General features: G+C 37.7%; 1 protein-coding gene and 1 pseudogene across 12 annotated transcripts; both read left to right on the plus strand.

The window, feature by feature from the left end:
- Window positions 1-595: 595 nt before the first annotated feature.
- Window positions 596-14512, plus strand: LOC125475581 (annotated as a pseudogene).
- Window positions 14513-16572: 2060 nt separating this feature from the next.
- Window positions 16573-24605, plus strand: LOC103935823 (glutamate receptor 2.9-like). Of its 12 annotated transcripts, none has more exons than XM_048580437.1 (13): window positions 16573-16789; window positions 16946-17018; window positions 17237-17316; window positions 17533-17665; window positions 17761-17827; window positions 18231-18270; window positions 18530-18581; window positions 18669-18741; window positions 19803-21038; window positions 21424-22769; window positions 22845-23157; window positions 23296-23702; window positions 23935-24605. In XM_048580437.1, exons 9-13 carry the CDS (start codon window positions 20762-20764, stop codon window positions 24493-24495), a joined length of 2904 nt encoding a protein of 967 aa, XP_048436394.1. In that variant the 5' UTR covers window positions 16573-16789; window positions 16946-17018; window positions 17237-17316; window positions 17533-17665; window positions 17761-17827; window positions 18231-18270; window positions 18530-18581; window positions 18669-18741; window positions 19803-20761; the 3' UTR covers window positions 24496-24605. The 12 variants fall into 12 exon arrangements, with proteins under 12 accessions (XP_048436394.1, XP_048436395.1, XP_048436389.1 ...); XM_048580438.1 differs by having other exon boundaries at window positions 18530-18575; XM_048580432.1 differs by having other exon boundaries at window positions 17761-18270.
- The last annotated feature ends 897 nt before the right edge of the window (window positions 24606-25502 follow it).

The raw sequence follows: 25502 nt of genomic DNA on the forward strand, positions 1-25502 counted from the left end.
CAAATCAAGGCTTGTAGCAAAGGGCTACAAACAGAAGTATGGAGTGGACTATGATGAAGTCTATGCTCCAGTTGCAAGACTTGACACGGTAAGATTGCTAATCTCTCTTGCCGCTCATCATAAATGGAAAATTTATCAACTAGATGTCAAGTCAGCCTTCCTTAATGGAGTTCTTGAGGAAGAAGTGTACGTGGAACAACCGGAAGGCTTCCAAGTACAAGGAGAAGAAGAAAAGGTGTATCATTTGAAGAAGGCTTTGTATGGCCTTAAGCAAGCACCACGAGCTTGGAACTCAAGGATTGACAACTAACTTCACCAAAATGGATTTCAGAAATGTCCATACGAGCATTCAGTTTACATGAAGAACGGTGAAAAAGGGGAGTTCTTAATTATTTGTCTCTATGTAGATGACTTGTTGTTTATAGGAAACAATGAAGCAATGTTCTATGAGTTCAAGCAATCCATGTTCAGTGAATTCGAGATGACTGACAATGGATTAATGTCATACTTTCTTGGCATAGAGGTGAAGCAAGAAAGTGATGGTATCTACATCTCTCAACAAAAGTACATGAGAGATATATTGGAGAAATTCAATATGGACAAGTGCAATATTGTCAACACTCCAGTTGCAACTAGATTGAAGCTGTCCAAGGAAGGAGAAGGTGAGTTTGTAAACTCAACCGTGTACAAAAGCTTGGTTGGAAGCCTAAGGTACCTTACAATCACAAGACTTGATATAGTTTATGGTGTTGGACTCGTGAGTCGATACATGGAAACACCAAGGGAGTCTTATTGGCTGGCCGCCAAGAGAATTTTGAGGTACATAAGAGGTACTCTAAACTATGGTCTATTTTATAATTTTGGTGAAGAAGCAAAATTATTTGGTTATTCAGATAGTGATTGGGGAGGTGACCAAGATGAAAGGAAAAGCACAACTGGCTATGTGTTTTTTCTAGGATCAACAGCTTTCTCATGGACTTCAAAGAAGCAATCAATTGTTGCTTTGTCATCATGTGAAGCCGAGTATGTAGCTGTAGCCTCAACCGTGTGTGAGGCAATATGGTTAAGGAATCTGTTGAAATCAGTGTGTCATTCACAAGAAGAATCGACCTTGATTCATGTGGATAATATATCTGCAATCAAACTTGCAAAGAATCCAGTTCAACATGGAAGGAACAAGCACATTGATACTAGGTTCCATTTTCTAAGGGATCATGTGAAACAAAAGACAATTGAGCTTGTCTATTGTCACACAAAGGAACAAGTGGCTGACATCTTCACTAAGCCACTGCCAGTTGAACCATTCAGGTTATTGCGTGAAATGCTAGGCATGAAGGCGTTTTGATTTGAGGGGGCGTGTTGGAAATTCAACTCAAAACAGGCTGTAAAAGGTTGCTGATGGCTGTTAGTTTCTTTACAGGTTGTATCCACACATGCTGCAACTTTGAAGACTAAAGTTTCCTCCATGTGCTAGCCGAAAGGTTGTGATTACAACCTGAAATGATGCAAGACATGTGTGTGCCAACTATCCAAAGTTGCTGCATGTGTTTGAACGGGTGGAACACCATCTCTTATTGCATGTGTTGTCTTATTGTTTATTAATTTCTGTTTTGTATAAATAGGCCTTTCTTGCTAGGCTTTAGGAAGAATCCGAATCCCATTTTCTGATTGTATTCTCTCAGGTTCATAAGCTTGTAAGCTTCTGTCTTTTTTTCATCAGTTTGTAAACTGCCTTTTATTTCATATATCAAGAAAGTGTGTTTCGTGGAAGCTTGTTATTTCCTATCCCTTCTCCATTTGTTAGTCCAATTTTATTGAGAGTGAAAGTGAGAGGTGTGATAGAGTTTTTTTAAACTTATCACCCACATATTTTGGCATTGAGTTAGTAAACTTTGGAATACCAACAGAGGGGATCTCTGTATCACTGATTTTTTGGACAGGATAAATACTGACTGACCAACTAGCTCTTTCTGGCTCTCCCATGACCGATGATGATTTAATTGCCACCATTATGAACAATATTTGTTCTCTGTATGAAAACACAAGGGCTTCCATTCAAGCCCGCGAGACTCCTAAAAATCAGCAATATAGAGATCACCTTGACGGAGATTGAGAAGTTGACCTTGATGAATGACACGGTTGTAAGAGGAAGGCTCTTCAAGGCTTCAGCAGCACTGATGCATTTAACAATCACATGCATCACAAGTGGTGGTAGTGAATTCATCAGCCACTAGAGGACCATTTGATCCTGAATCCAGGGTTCGAAGAGGGGATTTATCTCATCAGTGAGTTGTCGTTCAGCGTTGAGAAGAAATACAGAAATGCAGGAGGACACTGAGACGTTCCATCAACAAATGGAAGAATGTTACGACTGCGTAGCAAGGGGATTAGGGGATTAACTGGGCCCTCCAAACGGGGTAATTGTGGTGGTCAAGTTTAAGAGGCAAAATATGAGAGACACTGCAAAGAGAGGGTGCAGCAAAATTTTCCAAACGAGGTAATTGCGGCGGTCGAGTTTAAGAGGCAAAAAGTGAGAGACACTGCAAAGAGAAGGTGCAGCAGAATTTGCCATGGTGAGGGGATAATTTGTCGTGATGCTAGGTGAGGATGATAACATGAAAGAATATTGCTCGATGGTTTGAGTAGTCTTGTATTCAAGTATATCTAGGAATTTAAAATGAGAGTTTGGATGAAGAACAAACTCTTCAAAACCAAACAGATAATACAAAACAAAATTTACATTCGAAATTCAACAAACTTTGAACGAATTCACCAGCCCAAAAGATTAGTCTGTTGAGAAGTCAGCGGAAAAGGCTTAATCGAGGATATTCCATCAGTCTTGTGGCTGCTGTGGCATCTTGGCTGTGGCGGGAGATGCAGAATTCAAATGTGCTTTATCAACAAGCATGACAATATCGTGATCACAGTTTCTATAAAATCTGTTTTTATTTGCTTTGTTCAGCCACTGATCGAATGCATTCCTTTCGCAATAAAATTTTTAGTTGAAGAATTCCATTAATGCCTCTGAGTTGATCGATTCAAATACTAAATATAAAGTCCACTGGTATGTAGTTGCACACACTAGCTAGCTAACTGGAAAAAACACAAATTAAATTTCAAGTTGATCAACATTCTTGTTTCTCTAGGTACGTACATTCAAACCCCTCATTATTGAATCGGTTCACATAAACTTGCTGAAAACCTAGCAATTTCAAGTTGTTCATATCCTTATTTCTCAAGTAATTGCTAGGTTTTCAGAACTTGCACGGAAAGGTACCATTATTCATAACTTGCACGGTTTGGTAAAGAAGTATGCTTGTACCATTATTCATAACTTCCACGGAAGGGTACCAATAATAAAAAATATATATCATTCATACCAAACCATACAATGAACGGAAACGATCGTTTGATTTAGTCAAAGCTAGACTTGGTTATAGAATATATGAAAACTGACAACATGTAGGCCTAATTTGGTACTGAAGTGATTTTGAAAAAAGTTGGTATAAAAAAAAGCTAGAAGCTGTTTTTGTGCTTGGTAAACATTCAGCTTCAGCTTTTTTCACAGTTTTGGGTGAAAAAAAGCCAAAAACAAAAAGCTGCAAAACCCAGCTTTGAAAAATCGGTTTTTTTCACATCTATTTTACATAAAAGTTTACCAAACACTATAATACTGCTTTTTTTTTTTTTTCAAAAGCACTTCTACAAAAAAGTTTACCAAACACTCTGCTGTTTTATTTCACAGCTGCTTATTCTCACAACACAGCAGAAGCAGCTTTTTTTTAAAGCACAGTAATACCAAACCAGCCCGTAATGTTTCAGACTGATTTCAGTACCTAATCCGACTCCCATTGACTGGGAAAGTCAACTTTTATCCCTGCCAATATTTTCCTTGAAGAACCTAATAATATTCTTAGCTGTCAAACATGGACAAATTTGAGCGATATATAGGGGCTTGTAGCTAAGGTACCGTGTTAGAGTCCCCCTCCTCTAATGAAAAACATTGACAACTTGCAGTTGACTCACTGAAAGAGTGACAGAAAACTTAAATACATCATTCGGGCATAGCATCATCACAATTTCTATATAATCTGTTTTTATGCGTTGTTTCCAGCCACTGATGAAATGCATTCTTTTCACAGTAAAATTCTTAGTTAATTGAAGAATTCCATTAATGTTTCTTGGAGTCGATCAATCCAAATTCTATATATAAAGTCCACTGTTATGTAGTTGCGCAGAAGTTAGATAAAATTACAATTCAGGTTGATCATTCGTCTTGTCTTCTCTAGGTAGCTGACTCCCAAGCCCCTCTCTTGTATTAACAAAAACGTTCTGTAGACCTAGCAATTTCACATGCGCTTTTTTTTTCCCCCTTTACTTCCAAGTTATTCATATCTTTGTTTCTCAAGTAATGCTATTGTAAAGAAGAATGCTTGTACTATTACTCATTAATTGTATGGAAAGTTACAAAGAATTAAACATATATATCATATCAGACCATACAATTGTCGCTTGAATTATTCAAAGTTAGACCGACGATAGAAATAAGACAAATGATTAATCATAGAGTTCTTGGTGTCTAAAATTAGGTTGGACTGTCCAAGTGGAAGGTAAAAAATGAATTACTCATAGAGGAAATTTATTCCTTTTAAACCCTCCAAAACGGTAAGAAATCAACACCTTATAACTTTTCTCGTCTAATCCACAAATGAAAAATCTTGCACCTCTACCATCAATTCTTTATTACTTAAATTTTATTAGTTAGCCAATCAAATCCAATTCTAATCATCAAAGGAGCCAAAAGTGTTCCACACTTCAAATTTTAGACACCGTGTCCCACCCCCATCAATTGGGAAATTCAAATTTTATATCTAACAAGGGACTTGTAGCCGTTAAAAAAAATTCACCCATGCACTTGAAATCATGTGTTCAAATTAATCTCTCTTTTGATACCACTTGTACTGAAAATGACTTGGCATTTGAATCATTGAATTGACAGCAGCAAAACTAAATACATATATAACATAAAGTTTGTGGATTCTTCTTTTACTTCGATTTGTTATGCATAATTAATAATCTTTAACTTCCATCAAGTTCTATATAAACAAGATTCGGTTGTTACTTGATTCCATCAATTGCATATTAAGCTCGGAGAATGTCAAACATGACCATCAATGCTAGCTGCAACCCCATTTTCTCTCTCTTATTGTTCTTATTGCTTACGACTACTTTCCTTGCCTCAGCAAAACGCACTAAGACTAGCCCAGTTAATGTGGGTATGGTCGTTAACCCTGATACCAAATCTGGGAAGATGCTACTGAGCTGCATTAGCATGGCCGTCTCTGACTTCTATGCCTCTCAATCTGCCTACAAGACAAGGCTTGTTTTGCACAAAAGGAAATCACCTTTCGATGTTGTTGTCACAGCTTCTGCTGGTAATTTTCATCTTGTTTTTTTTTCTTATGAGTTGGTATTCTCCGTTGTCAAGGCTTGTTTTGCACAAAAGGAAATCGCCCTTCGATGTTGTTGTCACAGCTTCTGCTGGAAATCGCCTTTCAATGTTGTTGTCACAAAAGGAAATCTGCCTACAAGACAAGGCTTGTTTTGCATAACAATTAAGTTGGTGATTTAATTTTTTGTATACTGACTCCGATAGAGCTCTTAAGGTTCGAAACTACATCATATTTAATTCAATTCTCCGTTGTCATTTTCATCTTCAAATTAACAGCTTTAGACCTTATAAAGAATGCTAGAGTGCAAGCCATCATAGGACCCGAATCATCAACGCAGACCAACTTCGTAATCAGCCTTGGAGACAAAGCCTAAGTACCCATAATTTCATATTCAGCAACAAGCCCAACTCTTACTTCAATTCGGAGTGAATATTTTTTCAGAGCAACACTAAATGATTCATCCCAAGTGAAAGCCATAAGTGCCATCATTAAAGCTTTTGGTTGGAGAGAAGTAGTGCTCATCTATGTTGACAATGCGTTTGGGGAGGGAGTAATTCCTTACCTTTCTGATGCTTTGCAAGAAGTTAATGCTCGAATCCCCTACCGCAGTGTCATTTCTCCAACTGCTACTGATGACCAAATTGCTACCGAGCTTTACAAATTAAAGGGAATGCAAACTCAGGTTTTCATTGTGCACATGTTGCCTGATCTTGCCTCTTGGATTTTTGCCAAGGCAAAGGACATCGATATGATGGATGAAGGGTATGTTTGGATAATGACTAATGGAATTACTGACTCATTTAATTCTATAAATTCTTCTGTTGCAGCAAACATGTTGGGCATAAAAACTTTGTCCCAAATACAAAAGAGCTTGAAAGTTTAAGAGTTAGATGGAAGAGGAAATTCCAACATGACAATCCAACTGTGCATGATGTCAAACTCAATGTTTTCGGATTCTGGGCCTATGATGCTGCTTGGGCGCTGGCCATGGCTGTTGAGAAAGTTGGGGCTAACAAGTTCAGCTTCCAGAAGAAGAACTCTACTCGGAATTCTAGTACTACCGCTCTAGAAGGATTTGGTATCTCGCAAAATGGTCGTCAACTTGTCCAAGCATTACTAGCTACAAGTTTCAAAGGCCTTTTAGGAGATTTCAGTCTTCTTAACGGCGAACTGCAACCATCAACTTTTCAGATTGTTAACGTCCTTGGAAAAGGGGAAAAATTGGTTGGATATTGGACACCTCAAAATGGAGTTCAGAAAAATTTCAATTCCACAAAGAAAAGCAAATATCCTACACCTAATGTTGTTGGTCTCCGATCAATTATATGGCCTGGAGACACCACATCTGCTCCAAAGGGTTGGCAGATTCCTACAAGTGAACAGAAACGGCTGAAAATTATAGTCCTGGTAAACACAGGGTTTTCTGAATTTTTAATTGTGACACATGACCCTAGGACTAAGAAAACCACTATAATGTTGGGGTTTAAAAATGCTTCACTACTTTGGAGATGTTTATCTCACAAAGGAGAATGTAATGCAGCGGAATTTGATAGGCAAGAGAAAGAAAAAAACACTCAAAGTGTTCTACAAAATTTTTATTCTCACACAATCTTAATACAAGAGGAAACACTCAAACACTCTTACACTTCTTCACCCTTTTTCTCACTTCTTGCTCTCTTACTGGCTCTCACTTCTTCTTGCTACATGGCAACACACACACACACACCTAAATTTATAGGCATGCATTTTGCCGACTTACTCTGCCCACCGACTTGGGCATTGCAGCAATGACCACATGATTTGCTGCCTCTAGATCTTTCTTGAATGCACACCGACATTGGCTTGCATAATACTCCCACCGACTTCCATTGCTGGAATTTTCCAGCTACTATCATAGATTGCTAGAATTTTCTAGCATTTGCACAATAGGCTTTGGGTTGGATCACTTGTCATGGGCCGAAGACAAGATTACCATTCAACATATAAATGGTGGATACTGCATAGACGTCTTGGAAGCTGTAATATAAGTGTTACCATACGATGTACCTTATGATCTTCATCCCTATGCAACGTCTAATGGTGAGGCTGCTGGCAGTTATGATGACTTGGGGTAAGACATAATCTGAGCTATTTTTCCTAATCTAAAGATTCTAAACAAAATCACATTTCTTTACTAACAGTGGCATTTTTTATTGATAGAAATATGATGTTGCAGTACGAGATATAACCATCAGAGGAAACAGGTTCTCATATGTTGATTTTACATTGCCATTCACAGAATCTGGGGTGTCCACGATTGTGCCAATCATAGATAACAACAGTAAGAATGCATGGGTGTTCTTGAAGCCCTTGACATGGGACCTTTGGATAACAAGCGCTTGTTCTTTTGTATTCATTGGTTTTGTTGTTTGGGTCCTTGAGCATCGTGTTAATGAAGAGTTTTTGGCCCTCGCAATCACCAAATTGGCACAATCTTTTGGTACTCCTTCTCAACCATGGTTTTTGCACACGGTAAGTTCTTGGGAGTGGTGGTACTCTATATCTTAGTGCAAACAGCTAACTGAAACAATTTTTTTTCTCTTCAAAGTAGCTCAACATTTTCCATGCCTTCCATTATAAATATGCCTGAAAAAGTAAATCCCAAATTGTACAGTGTGTTTTATACTTATAATTCCACAATGTACTACTAACTATATTGTTCGTTCCTTTCGCATCAGGGGAGCGATTAGTGAGCAACTTGGCTAGATTAGTGGTGATCATATGGTGCTTTGTTGTCCTCATTCTGGTTCAAAGTTACACTGCAAGTTTATCATCTCTTTTAACAGGTCAACAACTCCAACCAACTGTTACTGACGAAAACTGTTTGAAATGGTACCAGGCATCCTGATAGATTTAATGATCTTAATAAAGATTGAAACTTTTACAAATTGTTTCAATGAATCTGTAAATATTGAGGGAGAGTGAAAGAGAGGAAGAGTCTGTATATTTTCTTATCAAATAAAAATGAAATTACAAAGGCTATATGCATCTCAACTTGGTCAACAAACAAAACCTACATTTTAGGGACCTAGTACTCTTCTCCGGCCACTAAGGGCTCTGGAGGATATCATCCATCCATCTGGACGGAGATGAGAATGCATAGTACAACTCAATAAAACAAAAATACCAGCTGTGAACTTTCTAACAATGGTAAATGAGACTAGCTGTTGTGATTCAAACTCAACGGCTCCTTTCTAAAATTGGAAAGTTGTTCATCCCTTGGTTCCCAGCTTCCTCTCAATTTGAACTGCAGGATTAACATCTGCAGATTGGAATTAATGCTAGTAGGCAGCTTAATTCTCAACAGCCTCTCCTAAGCTGCTTACTGGCTTCACTCCTAACTTCATCCTCAGATAATTGAATCGATCTTTGGGCAAAGCTTTAGTAAATATGTCTGCCAACTGCTCTTCACTTTTGCAATACTTCACATCAATTGATCTTTGCTGCAATGCTTCACGAATAAAATGATATTTCCTGTTTATGTGTCTGGTTCTCTGATGAAAGACTGGATTTTTTACCATTGATATTGCTGACATGTTATCACAGAACAATGGTGTTGCATCAGCTTGCAATTCACCAAAATCATCCAACACAAATCTTAGCCAGATGGCTTGAGCTGTTGCTCCAGCTGCTGAGACATATTCAGCTTCTGCAGTTGACAATGCAACTGTGTTTTGCTTCACTGAGGCCCATGAAAAAACATCACTTCCAAAACTAAAAGCATATCCAGATGTGCTTCTACTGTCATCTTCACTTCCAGCCCAATCTGAGTCACAAAAACCAATCAAAACAGCCTCCTTGTCCCTTGTGAATTCAATACCATAGCTGAGAGTGCCTTGAATGTATCTGAGAACTCTTTTAGCTATTCTCATATGTTTTTTCGTGGGACCATGCATGAATCTAGATAGCAAACTGCCAGCATACATTATATCAGGCCTGGTTACAGTTAAATATAACAAACTGCCAACAATCTGCCTAAATAAACCTTCATCAGTCAGTTCACTTCCATCAATTTTCTTCAGTTTTTCACCAGTGGGTAGAGGAATTGTCACAGACTTACAATCTTCCAGACCAAACTTTGCAAGTAAGGACTTTGCATACTTGCTTTGATGAATAAAGACCCCTCTTTCAGTTTGTAGAACTCCCATTCCTAAGAAATGATGTAAGAGTCCTAAGTCAGTCATCTCATACTTCTGCATCATGTCTCTTTTAAACTCACTGAGCAATGTGTTGCTACCTCCAGTGTATACTATGTCATCAACATATATAGAGACTATGATCATATTTCCCTCATCATCAGTTCTAGTATATAGGGTAGCCTCACTAATGCTTCTTTTGAAGTTGCAGCTTGTGAGATAGGTGTCAATCTCATTGTACCAGGCTCTAGGAGCCTGCTTCAAACCATAGAGAGCCTTCTTTAACTTATAGACCTTGTGACTTGCATTTTTGACTTCAAAACCCTCTGGTTGCTCAGTGTAGACCTCCTCCTCAAGTACTCCATTCAAGAAGGCTGATTTAACATCTAATTGGAACAGCTTCCAACCCTTTTGTGCTGCAAGTGCAATCAAAGTTCGAATTGTATCTAACCTTGCCACAGGGGCAAAGGTTTCATTATAGTCAATACCAGGTTTCTGAGCATACCCTTTTGCCACAAGCCTATCCTTGTGTTTTTGAACTGATCCATCGAGATTCAGTTTGGTTTTGAACACCCATTTGACTCCTATGACAGGTTTGTCTGCAGGTCTTTCCACAAGCTCCCAAGTTCCATTTTTCTCAATAGTTTCAATCTCAGCATCCATTGCTTCCTTCCATGCATTGTCTTCAATAGCTTCATGATAGGTTTCAGGCTCAATGATGGTCATATGACATCTTGCATAAATGTCCTCCAAGCTTCTCAGCTTTACTGGTGTATTGCTTGGTGTTGAGCCTTGACTTGTACTGGCAGTGTTGCTTCCAGGAACATGTTCATAATCTGAGATTAATTGAGTAGGATTTGGAGAGTCAATACTGTGAGTTTCATGAGAAGATTCTTGCATTTCTGTTATCTCAGTATTTTCATTTCCAATATTGAGAGGCATGTAGATAGCTTCATCTTGCTTGCTTTCCCAATTCCAGGTCTTATACTCATCAAACACTACACTTCTTGAGAGAATAATCTTCTTTGTTTGAAGATTGTAAATCCTGTAACCTTTTTCACAACTGCCATACCCCATAAAGATCCCCTTGCTTGCTTTGTCATCAAATTTCTGTCTCAGATTTGATGGAATGTGGCTGTAACAAATACTTCCAAACACTCTCAAATGTTTTACACCTGGTTTTCTTCCTGTGAAAGCTTCAAATGGTGTTTTACCCTTCACTGAGATTGTAGGACACCTATTCTGCAAGTATACTGCAGTTCCAACTGCTTCAGCCCAAAAAATCACAGGAATGTTCTTCTCTGCCATCATTGATCTAGCCATTTCACAAATAGTTCTATTTCTTCTCTCAGCAACTCCATTTTGCTGAGGGGAGTATGCCACTGTTAATTGTCTTTCCATTCCAATGTTAGAACAGAAATTCAAGAATTCATGGGAGGTATATTCACCTCCTCTGTCACTTCTCAGCTTCTTAAGCTTGAAACCACTTTGTAGCTCAACAAAGACTTTAAATTTCTTAAACACATTGAACACATCAGATTTGTTTCTCAGAAAATACACCCAACACATTCTTGAGAAATCATCTATAAATGTTATGAAATATCTGTTGCCACCAACAGATTCATTCTGCATTGGTCCACAAACATCAGTGTATACCAGTTCTAATGGTTGACTAGCTCTCCACACTTTCTCTTTATCGAATGGTTCCATATGCATCTTTCCAGAAACACAACTCTCACAAACTTCCTTCATCTCAGATAATGCAGGCAAACCAAACACCAATCCTTCTCTCTGCATCCTTTTCAGACTATTAAAGTTCAAATGACCAAGCCTTCTATGCCAAATCCTTGACTCTTCTTCAATTGAAGCTTTTCTAGCTACTGCATTTATAGACTCAAATGACAATGGAAAGCATCTGTTCCCTGTCATAACCACCTTTGCTACCACATTTTCAAGGTTACTATCATCAAATATCACAGCCATGTTACCACCAAATAGGACATAATAACCGTGTTCCATCATTTGACCAACACTTAACAGATTTTCATCTAAACCTGGAACTAGCAGCACTTCATTTATGTATCTTTTCCCTCTTCTAGTCTCAACTACAAGTGTTCCTTTTCATGTGGCTTGAACAAGATCACTAGTACCCATTTTTACTTTGCAGGTCACTGACTTGTCAAGATTTATCAATAAGGACTCTTGCGAAGTCATGTGATTACTGCACGCACTGTCCACAAACCACACAAACTCACTTGTTGTAATTGAACTTGCATGACAAGCATAGAACATGGTTGCTGTGACAGCATCTTCTTCCTTTGCACAGTTTGCAACTTGTTTACCATTGTCACAATCCTTAGTTAAGTGACCAAATCGATTACATCTTCCACACTTGGTTTTTCCTTTGTATTTGCACACACCAAAATGGTATTTTTCACAGACTTGACATAGTGGTTTCACATTTCCTTGACTGCCACTGGTTTGTTTGTTGTGTGCAACAAACCTGTTGTTCCAGCCACCACCACTGCCATTGTTCCAGCTGCTATTCTGACCCCAGTTCTTTCCCTTTTTATACTGACCAAACTTTGGATTTGATTTATACTGGGACCCTTTAAAGTTTCCAGTGCCATTTCCATTTCCTCTAACTTTAAGGCTACTGAAAGCCCTCTCAGTACCTGTGTATTTGTCTCTTTCATCATGTAGATCTTCCCTCTTATCATAAACTTTCACAGAGGCTAGGACTTCTTCAATCCTAATAGTATCTAGATCTCTGGTTTCTTCAATAATCGACACTATGGACTTGTACCTTCTACTTAGACTCATTAACAACTTTTGAACAATCTTTTTTTCTGTCACATCTTCACCTAGAGATTTCAAGTTGTTTACTATCTCAAAAAACTGAGCCAAGTAATCAGCCAGAGATTCAGCATCATTCATTCTCAAATATTCAAAATCAGCTCTAATGGCTTGTAATTTCACAGCTCTTACCTTTTTATCTCCTCTGAATTCTCTCCTCAGAATTTCCCAGGCACCCTTTGCCGTCTTCTCATTTCGGATTCTGGGAAAAAGTTCATCAGTGATGGCTCCTTGAATGAGACTCAGAGCCTTGGCATTCTTGATCTTCACCTCCTTTGACACAACTGGTCCTTCAACTGGAAGTTGCTCAGTCTCGCTTTCTCCATCTTCCTCAGAGACATCCTCTGCAGGGGCTTGTTGTTCAGCAAGACCAGCTTCAACCACATCCCATAGATCATAGGCTATGAGAATGGTTTCCATTTTAATGGCCCAAAAATCGTAGTTTGACCCATTAAATTGTGGTGTTCGTAAATCACCACCGGAGGAGCTTGATCCGGCCATCTTCTCAGGTAGCACAGCACAAATGGTTATAAAGGTACCACCTTTAACCCTTTCTGGATTTGTATCTTCACAGAATCACGTCCCTTCTTCGAAAATCAGACCTAGAGCTCTGATACCATGTTTGAAATGGTACCAGGCATCCTGATAGATTTAATGATCTTAATAAAGATTGAAACTTTTACAGATTGTTTCAATGAATCTGTAAATATTGAGGGAGAGTGAAAGAGAGGAAGAGTCTGTATATTTTCTTATCAAATAAAAATGAAATTACAAAGGCTATATGCATCTCAACTTGGTCAACAAACAAAACCTACATTTTAGGGACCTAGTACTCTTCTCCGGCCACTAAGGGCTTTGGAGGATATCATCCATCCATCTGGACGGGGATGAGAATGCATAGTACAACTCAATAAAACAAAAATACCAGCTGTGAACTTTCTAACAATGGTAAATGAGACTAGCCGTTGTGATTCAAACTCAACGGCTCCTTTCTAAAATTGGAAATTTGTTCATCCCTTGGTTCCCAGCTTCCTCTCGATTTGAACTGCAGGATTAACATCTGCAGATTGGAATTAATGCTAGTAGGCAGCTTAATTCTCAACAAAAACTTCCTCTTAAACAACGGGCATAATGTTGGCTATCAAATAGGTTCTTTTGTTTACAAGATTTTGAGAGAGATGGGATTTCGGGATGAAAATCTTAAGACCTATAACTCTGCAGAAGAGTTGAACCAGCTTTTTCGCAATGGTAGCAGAAAAAATGGTATTTCTGCAGCTTTCGATGAACAACCCTACATGAAAGTTTTTCTTGCAACATACTGCTCAAAATATATTTCAATGGACCCAACATTTAAAGCCAATGGTTTTGCCTTTGTAAGTTAACCTGCTTATCAATAGATTTTGTCTCTATGATGGTCTCCCATATATATACATATATATATATATATATTCAAACATTTTTTTCCTTTGATTTTGTAATTTTCAGGTGTTCCCAAAAGGTTCGCCTCTTGGTCGTGATGTTTCGAGGGCAATCTTAAATGTCACCGAGGGAGACCAGATGAAAGCGATTGAGAGCCAGTGGTTCAAGAAACAAGCTGTGCAGACCCCAACAGTCTGATATCTTCCAATAGTCTCAGCCTTGAAAGCTTTTGAGGCCTCTTTCTCATTTCTGTCGGTGTTTCAATAGTGGCTCTGCTCATATTTGCTGCCATGTTTTTGTCTGGAGAACTCGAGGATATCTCGATGCAACTAAACCAGCTTGGTCCAGAAGCCTCATTGTGGAGTAGAATTCGAGTCATATTAGGAAAATACGACGAATGGGACTCTAAGTCGTTTACTTTTCGTAATAATGGACTGGAACGTCCAGTAATCAATCATGCATGATCCTGTGATTCAACCAGCGATTTGAAGATTCGGATCCTAGGTATTAATTTTGTATCAATGTCAACTTGATCTAATCAAATTTAAATTATGATGTGCTCCAAGGCTATGTTTGGATCACTACTTATGGGATCGCTAATCGTTTAAAGTTGATGAGCTCATCGGTCAAAATTTCTATGCAAGGTGTATTAGGTGTACAAATTTATGTTCCTAAGAAAAACAGAGATATGCAAGTGGTTGATTGCTCTGATATTTAGGGTCTTCCTCTTCAATTCGTTGCGTTCCGAGTCACTTGGAGTAATTTAGAGTAGAAATATCGCTTGTATTGGAAAAGAAAATAAGACATCGTGCTTATTGCAATATTGGCATCAAATCGGGTTTTAAGCCAAGTTTTTAATAACGGATAGAACATCTTACCTTGTATATTTCTTTCTCGCTTGCATAATCATGTCAACTCCATGTTTATGAAAAAATAAAAATCCTAGCCCCAACAGCCCCATCTAAGAACCGCCGCCACCATCAGCCACCAGGCATGAGGGGTTAGGCTGCCCAAATATCTTAGACGTGAACTTTATGAATCAAAGCTAATTGTGTAGCTCCAAAAAGGAGGAAGAGCCTTCAGGTATAGAATTGGATGATTCGTACGTAATAACATAGCGATTTACCAGCGACGCTTCAAGTTGATCTATATATCAAATACATGTTGAGCACATCACTATTTCAACAATTTCAACATATTTAGTTATGAATTGATGTCATTGGCAGCCTTGATCTCCTACCCAACAATTTCTCGGACACTAGGTTTTGCCTTGAGCTACAATATATCTTCTGGAATCTCATTTTAGATGAAGTCATCATTTCTTACTATATTTCTGAATGCTTGACCTAGTCATATCTACATAAACAACTTTAGGAAAATTATTCACTTCATTCCCACATAGCGGTGGATTTTTTTGCCAAATTTCCATGACAACCGAATAGTCAACCATAACATACCGACTTTGTGCCAATCAGTAATGGTACAGTATTGGTAATAAATACTATTACCACGGTATTACCGTACCGTACCAAAAATATAATTATATAATTGAAAGAATCAATTTCAAGGAGTTGACATTTAATAGACCTTACAACATAATTGATGGAAACAACCTCCACATGAAAGCGAACAGTGTTGCGAGCATGCCATATAGAATAAAAACCAACTCCAATCATACCCCACCAAAGCAATTGCACTTGGGTACCAAAACCTTGTTGTAAAGGATAATGGAAAAAGCTAAAAATATCTTGAAATAAATATTGAACTCTGAATAATTCCAAAACAGAAGACCAAATTTTACGTGCAAAAGAGCACTCAAAGAAAATATGTGAAGCAGTTTCCATACCTTCACAACAAAGAGAGCACATAGATGCTATAGAAAATATGTGCAAGTTTTTTTTTTTATTTTTTTATTTTAGTACAAACAATATTCTACAATAATCTACACTAAGGGGAGCAAGAGAAAGGTTTGAAACCGGAACGCAATGGTTTGACAAGGAAGACCCAAACCACCAAGGTTGTCCACCACTTGAATAGTTAATTATCCAAAACCCTCAATTTAATTGACATAAACTTTTTGTAAACCTGGAATATATCTTGTACTATTGTAAAAATAAAAAAATAAAAAAAAAATTGTATAATTATTCGTTGAATTATGATAGCATCAGATGTGCACGCATTCATAATTAATTTACATAATTTAGTGCTTATGTTGTTAGTTATGTGGAATGTTTAATTTGTTGTTATGTTTTACTTACTCTTTTTTTGGGTGATGGCTTTGGCGCCTTGGAGTTGGGATCTCTTCCCTTTTTATGGTTCTTGTAAGACTCCTCTCGCTTGTTACTAGAAAATATTATTTTGCCGACAAATTCTTAGCCGACGAAGTAAAATTTTATCGGCACAAGAGTCATCTACCGACTAAAATTCTAATTTATCGGCTAAATATTCAAGCCAAAACCAATTTATAGCATTAATTTTAACCGAGAAAATTCAAATGTTAACCGACAATCATTTTGTCGGCATAAATACAATGTCCTGACGAGTTTAATTTTGACGGGTAAACTGCCCCCTTCCCTGCTATCTTAGAATACTACACGACGATTTCGGGGCGACAAAAAATATTTCCTCAGCTGAGGAAATAACTATTAACCAAAAATAAGGCGCGGAATAAAAGCGCGGTTTCAAAACAGTAGCGCGGAGTAAGAAAAAAAGAAAAAAAGAAAAAAATTAAGCGCTTTAGTCAAACACGAAGCTGTTATTTCTCTCCGTCCCACTCCCTCTCCCTCGCCCTCTCCCTCGCCCTCGTCGCTGCAAATACACAGACCGACCGACTGCCTCCTTCGGCTGGAGATCGAAACTGCCGTCAAATTCAAAGCCCTCAAAAAGGTTTTCTTTTTTTTTTTTTTTTTTTTCTTTTTCTTCTTTCCCTTCTAATTGTCATCTTCAATTTAAGTTCTGATGCATAAACCCATCAATTGTCTCTGTAATTCTCTTAGGGTTGTCAAAATTGAAATGGAATTTGTGGGCTTGAATTTGTATTAGGTTGCGAGCATATCGTGTGTTATGTTTATTAGGTTGGATAAAAAAAACCATCAAAGCTGCCAAGAACTCGAAGGTCAGTGATCTCTTTAAGTGATTATCTTCCTTCTCCTCTCTAATTCTATGTCTTCCAGTTCAATTTGTAGGATTTAATTTACGGTTTTAAGTTGGAAATTTTAATTTAACATTTTAAGTTGCAAGGCTTGGTGTAGACGACAATTTGGGTTGTTAATTTTGATTGTTGATCCACTTCCTAATCCCCCCGCATGTTATTTGGGACTCGACCGAACACAGAGGGGCAAATGTTTTGTGGAAGGGACTGAGGAACAGGGCAAAGGTTTTGGAATCTGCACTAGATGATGCTAATAGTAGAGGTTCGTGTAATGCCACATCTTAATTTTTTTTGTTCCAAGTAATGTTGTAATATATTACTTTTTCAATTGTGGTTTCCTGTTATCTATGATTGGTTGTGATGTTAATGTTAAATTACATTCCTTTTGGTGTTCTAGCTATGTTGATCGCGGTTTCTGGTTTTGATTGTGACCAAATTGTTGTTGTGGTTGAGTCTTAGTTTACTATGTAACACGCAGGATCCGACATTGAAGAATCGTGCAAGGCAAGTGATGTAGAGAAGATGAGAGCTGCAACTGCGATTAATAAAATCTTGTCCAGAGTTAATGGCCATCCTAGCTAGTTTGTGGGAAGAGATCCAGCTTATCAGGGGTAGGCCTTCTCAGTTCAGCCTTAATTTTATCTCTTACAGTCGTACTGATGATTTTACATTTTATTTTCTTTGATATGATTGTGTTGCCTTGCAGAACTGATCTGCACTTGCCAGACATGAGCAAGGAGTTTATGCAAGTGATGCCTTCTTCAAATTGACAGGTAACATGTACAATGTTAGCTACTTGCCAGGATTTCTCTAAACCCTTCTAAACTCCTTGTTGTTTGCAAATCTTTTGAATAATCCAACATATGTAGTTGTTACACAACTCATATGTAGATGTGTACAATCTTGGCAGAGCTGTAACCATGCGTTTTGTGTTGCACAAGTAATCCTGTTCTCAAGAGTGGTTCAGTTTACTGCTGCAAACTTTCATCGTGTATTGTTGACAAATTGGTTAGGCTTTCATGGTTTATCGTAACACTATGGTGTTATTGCAGCCCTTCCGCATTTTCTAATTTTTAACAGCTTGTTGTATCAAAGTGTCTTCTATTGAATGTGTTTTCTTCATGCCAAGGATGCTTTTTTGCTATCGGTTCTTTATACGATTCTCTCTCCTCTCAGAAACCCGGACCCAAACCCAGTTGCCGATACCCAGATCATTGTAGGTCTATAACCTTTCTCTTATTTGAAATTTCAATTTCCAAGGTTCGATCCATCTATATTCGCTTAATCTGTAATTTGGAGTTTATTTCTTCTTTTTTGATTTTCTGGTCAATAGATGTTTTCAGGTCCAGTGTTCTTCTTTCGAAAGATTTCTAATAGCTTGGTTTGACAAGTGCAAGTCCATATTAACTTAGTCTTCTCTTCATCAAAATTATAATAATAATACTATTAAATTAGTCTTGTTATTTTTATTCCAGGTGCGTGTGCTTGAAATTAATGTAGTTGCACTTGCTTATGAGGCTGGTGATGGTGAATTTTATCTCAAGTATATCGTATGAATTATCCCTCTGTTATGTTTTCTCATGGATTCCTAACTTGTGTTACTCTACCATTCAGCTAATGACAAGAATATATTGTATATTTTGTCCCTCCATTGTGCACAACACTCTGAGCAAGGAGCTTTGTACTGGTAAGTTTGATTGTGCTAGGAATATATTGTACCGTTTGCTTGCTCTGCCTTGTGTTTATTTCAAGTACATAGACGAATAGTTTGATTATGTCTATGCTAGACATGAGCAAGGAGCATTGTGTAAGCAATTTTGATTCCCCAATAAGTTACAACTGTCGTCATTAATAAAATTTGATCAAGTTGTGAGAAATTTTTTATGTTTGAGGATTTTCTTTGTATTCTTGAGGGCAACTAATTAATCCCAGAGTTGAATATCTTTTAATTATTATTGCGTAACTTATTGTACCTTCTTTCATTCATTTTGAATTGCATCTTATTAAGGGATTAAAGAGTAGCTCTCTAATGGTAGGTGGTCTGAGATGTTGATTGCAAGGTTTGGAATATCTTTTACTATATGCTTGATTACATGAGTACATGCTTTATCATCCAAGATGCAAGTGAAATTCAATTCTTGATTCAAGTCTGACTATATGCTTTACATGAGTACATGCTTTATCAGAAGTGACATATATATCGGCTGAATACTCACGCTAGAACCAATTTACATTGTCAATCTTTCCCAAGGCAATCCAAACCTATTTGGTCGGTTCACATCCCCCAATTGCATGATCTCTTTCCCATATTCTTCCTAATCCTATTTTGCCGCCTCATGATCTCCGTCCCATAATATTTTAATTATTCCAATTGTCGGTTCACATCCCCCAATTGCATGATCTCCCTCCCAATTGCATGCTAATCCAAATTGCTCATGACTTCCCTCCCATATTCTCGCCGTTCGATTTTAGTTTCATAATAATTCTTATTTATCTTGTAACAACTTGGCAGGGTCTTTCCCGCTATGAAACAATTTTGACGATTCTATCCCTAGGTTTATATATTAGGGTTCTTGCACTCTTAGCTGATTTTATCATCTCTCGCTTCTCTCGCTCTCACGATTGTCTCCATAATTTTGCAGAAGATGCACCACAAGCAACCAGATTTATTCTTACCGATGAATTCTAATGCACTCGATATATGTATTTACATTTAACTTAAACTTGTTCTTTTTTTTTTTTTTGTAGATGCCAATGATTAGCCAAAAAAGGAAACGACCTCTTATGTCAACAAGACTCCTGCCTCTGCCATCCCAGTTACGATCTACATTTGCTATTAGAGTTGCTCCTCCTACTTTTTGTCAAGAGATTAAATAAATTATAGGCTAAAGAATGAATTTTTGGTTAATATTTCGGCGAAAGATATAAACATACCTTGTTACACTTTAATAAAAAAGGAAAACTAAAGAAAAATCCTTAAAAATATCCTGTTATATTATGGCTGGGATCTTCCCGCTCATATATAATGTATATGAATCAAATAAATGAACGGTTTATCATGAATCTGTTACTTGGTACCAACACCGTCCCTTTGTTTCATATTGTTGCTCATTTTTTGTTTTATTGCATTCTCATTTGCCAAAGATTGGGCATATCATTTTGTCAAGATATTATCTTTTATTTCATTTGTCAGTACGACAATCACTATTATAGTGTTATGCAGTATTACTAATTCATGTCATCAATTTTAAGTCACTGCACCGAATTCGAAAGTGACCATTCCACCACACACTAGGTGAGCAAATCTCTCTACTAATTTTTTTTTTCCACATGCAAATATAAACGCGTCTTTCATTTGTCAAAGCTAGACTTGGACAATGTAATGAGACAAATAATACCTTTGAATTTTCAACTTTTAGAGACATCCACCACTATTGACAATCTGACATTGACTCACTGAATGAGGACAGCAAACTTAAATGCATTTTTTTGGAGATGCTCATAGCATGAAATTACATGCTATCACAGCCAACGGATTATGGAGTGTTGGATGCTCCTTGTACTTGTATTAATTTATGTAATCAACAATTAATTAACCCAGTTTAGAGCTTCAAATCTACAGTTTCTAAGTCTATATAAATGTAGACTCCATTTTCTTGAAGTCATGAATTGCAAAGCTTGAAAAGTTTCCCAAAAAAATTTGCAACATGGCCAAGAAAGCTAGCTGCAGAAGCTACCTTTTTGCTCCGTTCTTCTTGTTCTTATTTTCTAAGACTACTTTCCTGGCCATGTCACAAAACAATAAGACTACCCCATTTCATGTGGGTCTGGTTCTTGACTTTGATGCCTGGTATGGGAAGATGCAGCTGAGCTGCATCGAAATCGCCCTATCCGATTTCTATGCCTCTAACTCTAACTACAAAACCAGGCTTGTTCTGCACAAAAGGAACTCCCCTTTAGATGTTGTTGTCACAGCTTCTGCAGGTAATTCTATCTCTTTTATCTGTGTTCATGTTTTGTTCTTGCTCCTTCCAATTAATCCCCCTCTGTTGAGAGCCTTTCATAATAGTTTTAAATGATTTTGGTGCTTATCTAGTTTATTGTTCATTGATTTTGATTTAGACACTCACATTCTAGCATTAACCCATTTATGTACTCAATTAGTTTTGAAAGTATAAATCTCATGTCAGGGGAATAATAGCCTTGCATAATAGTTTAAGAAATCTTGGGCATCTCATGTTCATTGTCAATGAGTTTTGAGTTGGACGGTCACATTCTAACAAGTACCCGTGAAGTTTTGAATACTCAATCGGAGCGTGAATCCCATGTCGGGGAGATTGATTTAACATTTTCTTGTTTGAATGAACAGCTCTAGACCTGATAAAGAATGTTCAAGTGCAAGCAATCATAGGGCCTGCATCATCAATGCAGGCCAACTTCCTAATCAACCTTGGACAGAAAGCCCAAGTCCCCATAATCTCTTACTCAGCAACAAGCCCATCTCTCACTTCAATCAGAAGTACATATTTCATAAGAGCCGCACAAAATGATTCATCCCAAGTGAAAGCCATTAGTGCTATCATCCAAGCATTTGGCTGGAGAGAAGTTGTGCCTATCTACGTCCAAAACGAGTATGGGGAAGGAGTCATACCTTACCTCTCTGATGCCTTGCAAGAAGTTGATGCTCGAATCCCCTACCGGACTGTCATTTCTCCAACTGCTACTGATGACCAAATTGCTACTGAGCTTTACAAGTTAAAGGGAATGCAAACTCAGGTCTTCATTGTGCACATGTTACCATCTCTCGGTTTGCGAATTTTCAACAAGGCAAAAGAGATCGGCATGATGAAGGCAGGGTATGCTTGGATAATGACTGATGGGATGACCAACAGGTTTAGTTCCATAAATTCCTCTGGCGTAGAAAATATGCAAGGGGTTTTGGGTATAAAAACTTATTACCCGAATTCAAAAGGGCTTGAGAGTTTTCGAGTTAGATGGAAGGGGAAATTTCAACAAGACAATCCAACTGTCCAGGATGTTAAACTGGATGTGTTCGGATTGTGGGCGTATGATGCTGCTTGGGCACTGGCCATGGCTGCTGAGAAAGTTGGGGCTAAAAACTTCAGCTTCGGAAAGAAGAATACTTCTGGAAACTCTAGTAATACTGATCTAGAAAGATTTGGGGTCTCACAAAATGGTCCTCAGCTTGTCAAAGAACTATCAGGTACAAATTTTAAAGGCCTTTCAGGAGATTTCAATCTTTTCAATGGCCAATTACAATCATCAACTTTTGAGATCGTTAATGTGATTGGAAGTGGGGAAAAACCGATTGGATTTTGGACACCCCGAGATGGTCTTCAAAGAAACTTAAATTTGAAAAAAACAAGCAAATATTCTACTTCCAATGCAAGTCTTGGATCTATTATATGGCCTGGAGACACCACATCTGCTCCAAAGGGTTGGCAGATTCCTACACCTGACACTAAGCTGCGAATTCTAGTCCCGGTCAAGCAAGGGTTTTCGGAATTTGTAAATGTCACACATGATCCTAGAACCAACACAACCACGGTCAATGGTGGATATTGCATAAGCATCTTCGAATCTGTAATAAAATTGCTACCCTACGCTGTTCCTTATGAGCTTATTCCCTATGCAAGGCCTAATGGTTCGGCTGCTGGCAATTACAATGACTTGGTCAATGAAGTGTATCTCAAGGTAAGAGTCTTTTCTTCCTAATCTAACAAACTTATCTGATTTCGTAACTGAAATGGTAACATTTTTTCTTGATAGAACTATGACGCGGCAGTGGGGGATATCACCATTAGAGCAAACAGATCCTTATATGTAGACTTCACGTTGCCGTACACAGAATCTGGTGTGTCCATGATTGTGCCTATCAAAGACAACAAAAACAAGAATGCTTGGGTGTTCTTGAAGCCCTTGACATGGAACCTTTGGGTAACGAGCGGTTGTTTTTTCATATTCATTGGTTTCGTTGTTTGGGTTCTTGAACATCGGATCAACGAAGACTTTCGGGGGCCTCCACATCACCAAATCGGTACAGGTTTTTGGTTCTCGTTCTCAACCATGGTTTTCACACACAGTAAGTTCGCTCGTCTTAATTTACTCTCCATAGAAACTAAGCAAATTTAATGCTTTCCATTGTAAGGTATCCCTCAAACTTATAACATCCATGACTCATAGTTCTCCATTTCTTTGTCTTTTGAAATTTTCGTTACAGGGGAGCGAGTAGTGAGCAACTTGGCTCGATTCGTGGTGATAATCTGGTGCTTTGTGGTCCTCGTCCTGACCCAAAGTTACACTGCAAGTTTGACATCTCTGTTAACAGTTCAACAGGTCCAACCAACTGTTACTGATGTTAACTTGCTCCTCAAGAATAGGGACTCTGTTGCCTACATATCAGGTTCTTTCGTTCTTGGGATTCTGAAACAACTAGGCTTTCCAGATGACAGACTTGTGACCTATGATACCCCTGAAGAGTTGCATAAGCTTTTTCAAAACGGGAGTAATAAACATGGCATCTCGGCAGCTTTCGACGAGACACCCTATATGAAACTATTTCTTGCAAAGTATTGCTCAAAATACACCTTGGTTGAGCCGACATTTAAAGCTGATGGTTTTGCCTTTGTAAGTTCACCTGCTTTCGCTCCTTTGTCTCTATCATGTTCAAATGTCTGTTTTCTCATGTCATGTGGGATATTTTGTGTCCTTTCAATTGAGAGTGTGAGTTTCGAGTCGGAGGATTAAAGCGTTGCATAAGTTTAATTATCCTTGGCTTATACTTAACTCCTCGAGAAGAATTACTATAAATATTTTCCTAATACCGTCTTTTGACACTTTCACTTTGTGACTTGTGTAGGTCTTCCCGAATGGTTCGCCTCTTGCTCGTGACGTTTCGAGGGCAATCCTAAACGTGACCGAGGGATACAAAATGAAAGAGATTGAGAAGATGTTGTTCAACAATCAGTCAAGTTGTGCAGACCCTAACAGCGTTGTCTCTCCCAACAGTCTCAGCATCGAGAGCTTTTGGGGCCTCTTTCTCATAGCCGGTGTTGCTTCAACATTAGCTCTGCTCATATTTGCTGCCATGTTCTTGTACGAACACAAGGGCATCTTCTCGCAACTCGATCCAGAAGCCTCATTGTGGAGAAAATTTTGTGTCATGCTAAGAATTTACGACAAAAAGAACTTAAATTCGTTTACTTTTAAGAAGGGTGAACTGAAAGGTAACACCATCTTCCCGCCAAGTCCATCTGTCTACTCAAACGACACTGAATCGCGCAATGTTTTCGAGGAACAGATAGGAACACCGTCTACTGAGCATGGTGGTTTCAGTCACAGTGATTGTTCGCCAACTGGAAGAGAGATGGAATCAGCCATTGAAATTACTGAGAGGCCAAGACCTTACGAGATTGCCTGATAGGATTTTTACCATTTGTAAAAGTATGAATAAAAATATTTTAAAATACTTGCAAGACAATAAAGTAGTTGTAATAAAAATGCTTATGCAAGGTTGTTAATTTCCACGAAGATTATTTAAAATAATTTATATTAAAATCAAATCTTAATTAATTATTTAAAACAAAGTTTTAGAAAAAAAATTGATTTTGGAATTTAAAATAATAAAAACGAATATGAATAAAAATAATTAAATAAATCAGCAAAAGGAAAACAATTTTCAAAAATCAAGTTGTAAAAGCATATGGTTTACCGTCATCTTAACAATCCTACGTAATTCTCTCAATTACTTATGGCTTATACATGCATATTTTGAAGGTTAAGTTTTCCTAAAGTATGCTCTACTTGGACCCCAAGCTAACTTATACATGCATATTTTGAAGGTTAGGTTTTCCTAAAGTATGCTCTACTCAAGTCAAATCTAAACATATAAGACTCATTAATTTTTCTGAAAACCCCTTGAAAAATCATGCAACCCATAAGACGTGATATTCATCCTAAGTAAAACTACAATTATTAACCACAAGAAGCTTTCGTCAATTTCAAGGACAATCCTCTGACCAAAATTGCATCAAAATACTTTTCTAAATATCATAATGGTGATCAAGCATCAAGACAATTAGATAATTTCAACACGGTGATTAATAATTCAAAACCTACTTGCATAATATCACAAATAAATTGAAAAGAAACTACATATTCTTGATAAGACTCATGGCCTCATCCTAGCAAAAGAGATTAGTCACACACAATCATAAAGAAAAATACTATTAAGAACATGGATAGAAAACACCTTGTAAATAAACTTAAATCGTCAAAAGCTCTCTAAGCCGAATTCTCCAAAGTAGTGTGTGGAGAACACTAATGGCTAATAGGTCTTATTTATGCTACTACAAAATAAAATCCTTCCTATAAAATGTGTTCTTAAAACTAGGAAACATAAAAAATTAAGAGAAACTAGGAAACATA

Source organism: the organism of the source record quoted next, unplaced genomic scaffold, assembly GCF_019419815.1.
Source record: "Pyrus x bretschneideri cultivar Hongxiangsu unplaced genomic scaffold, Pyrus_bretschneideri_v1 Contig15, whole genome shotgun sequence".
Classification (NCBI taxonomy): Eukaryota; Viridiplantae; Streptophyta; class Magnoliopsida; order Rosales; family Rosaceae; genus Pyrus; species Pyrus x bretschneideri.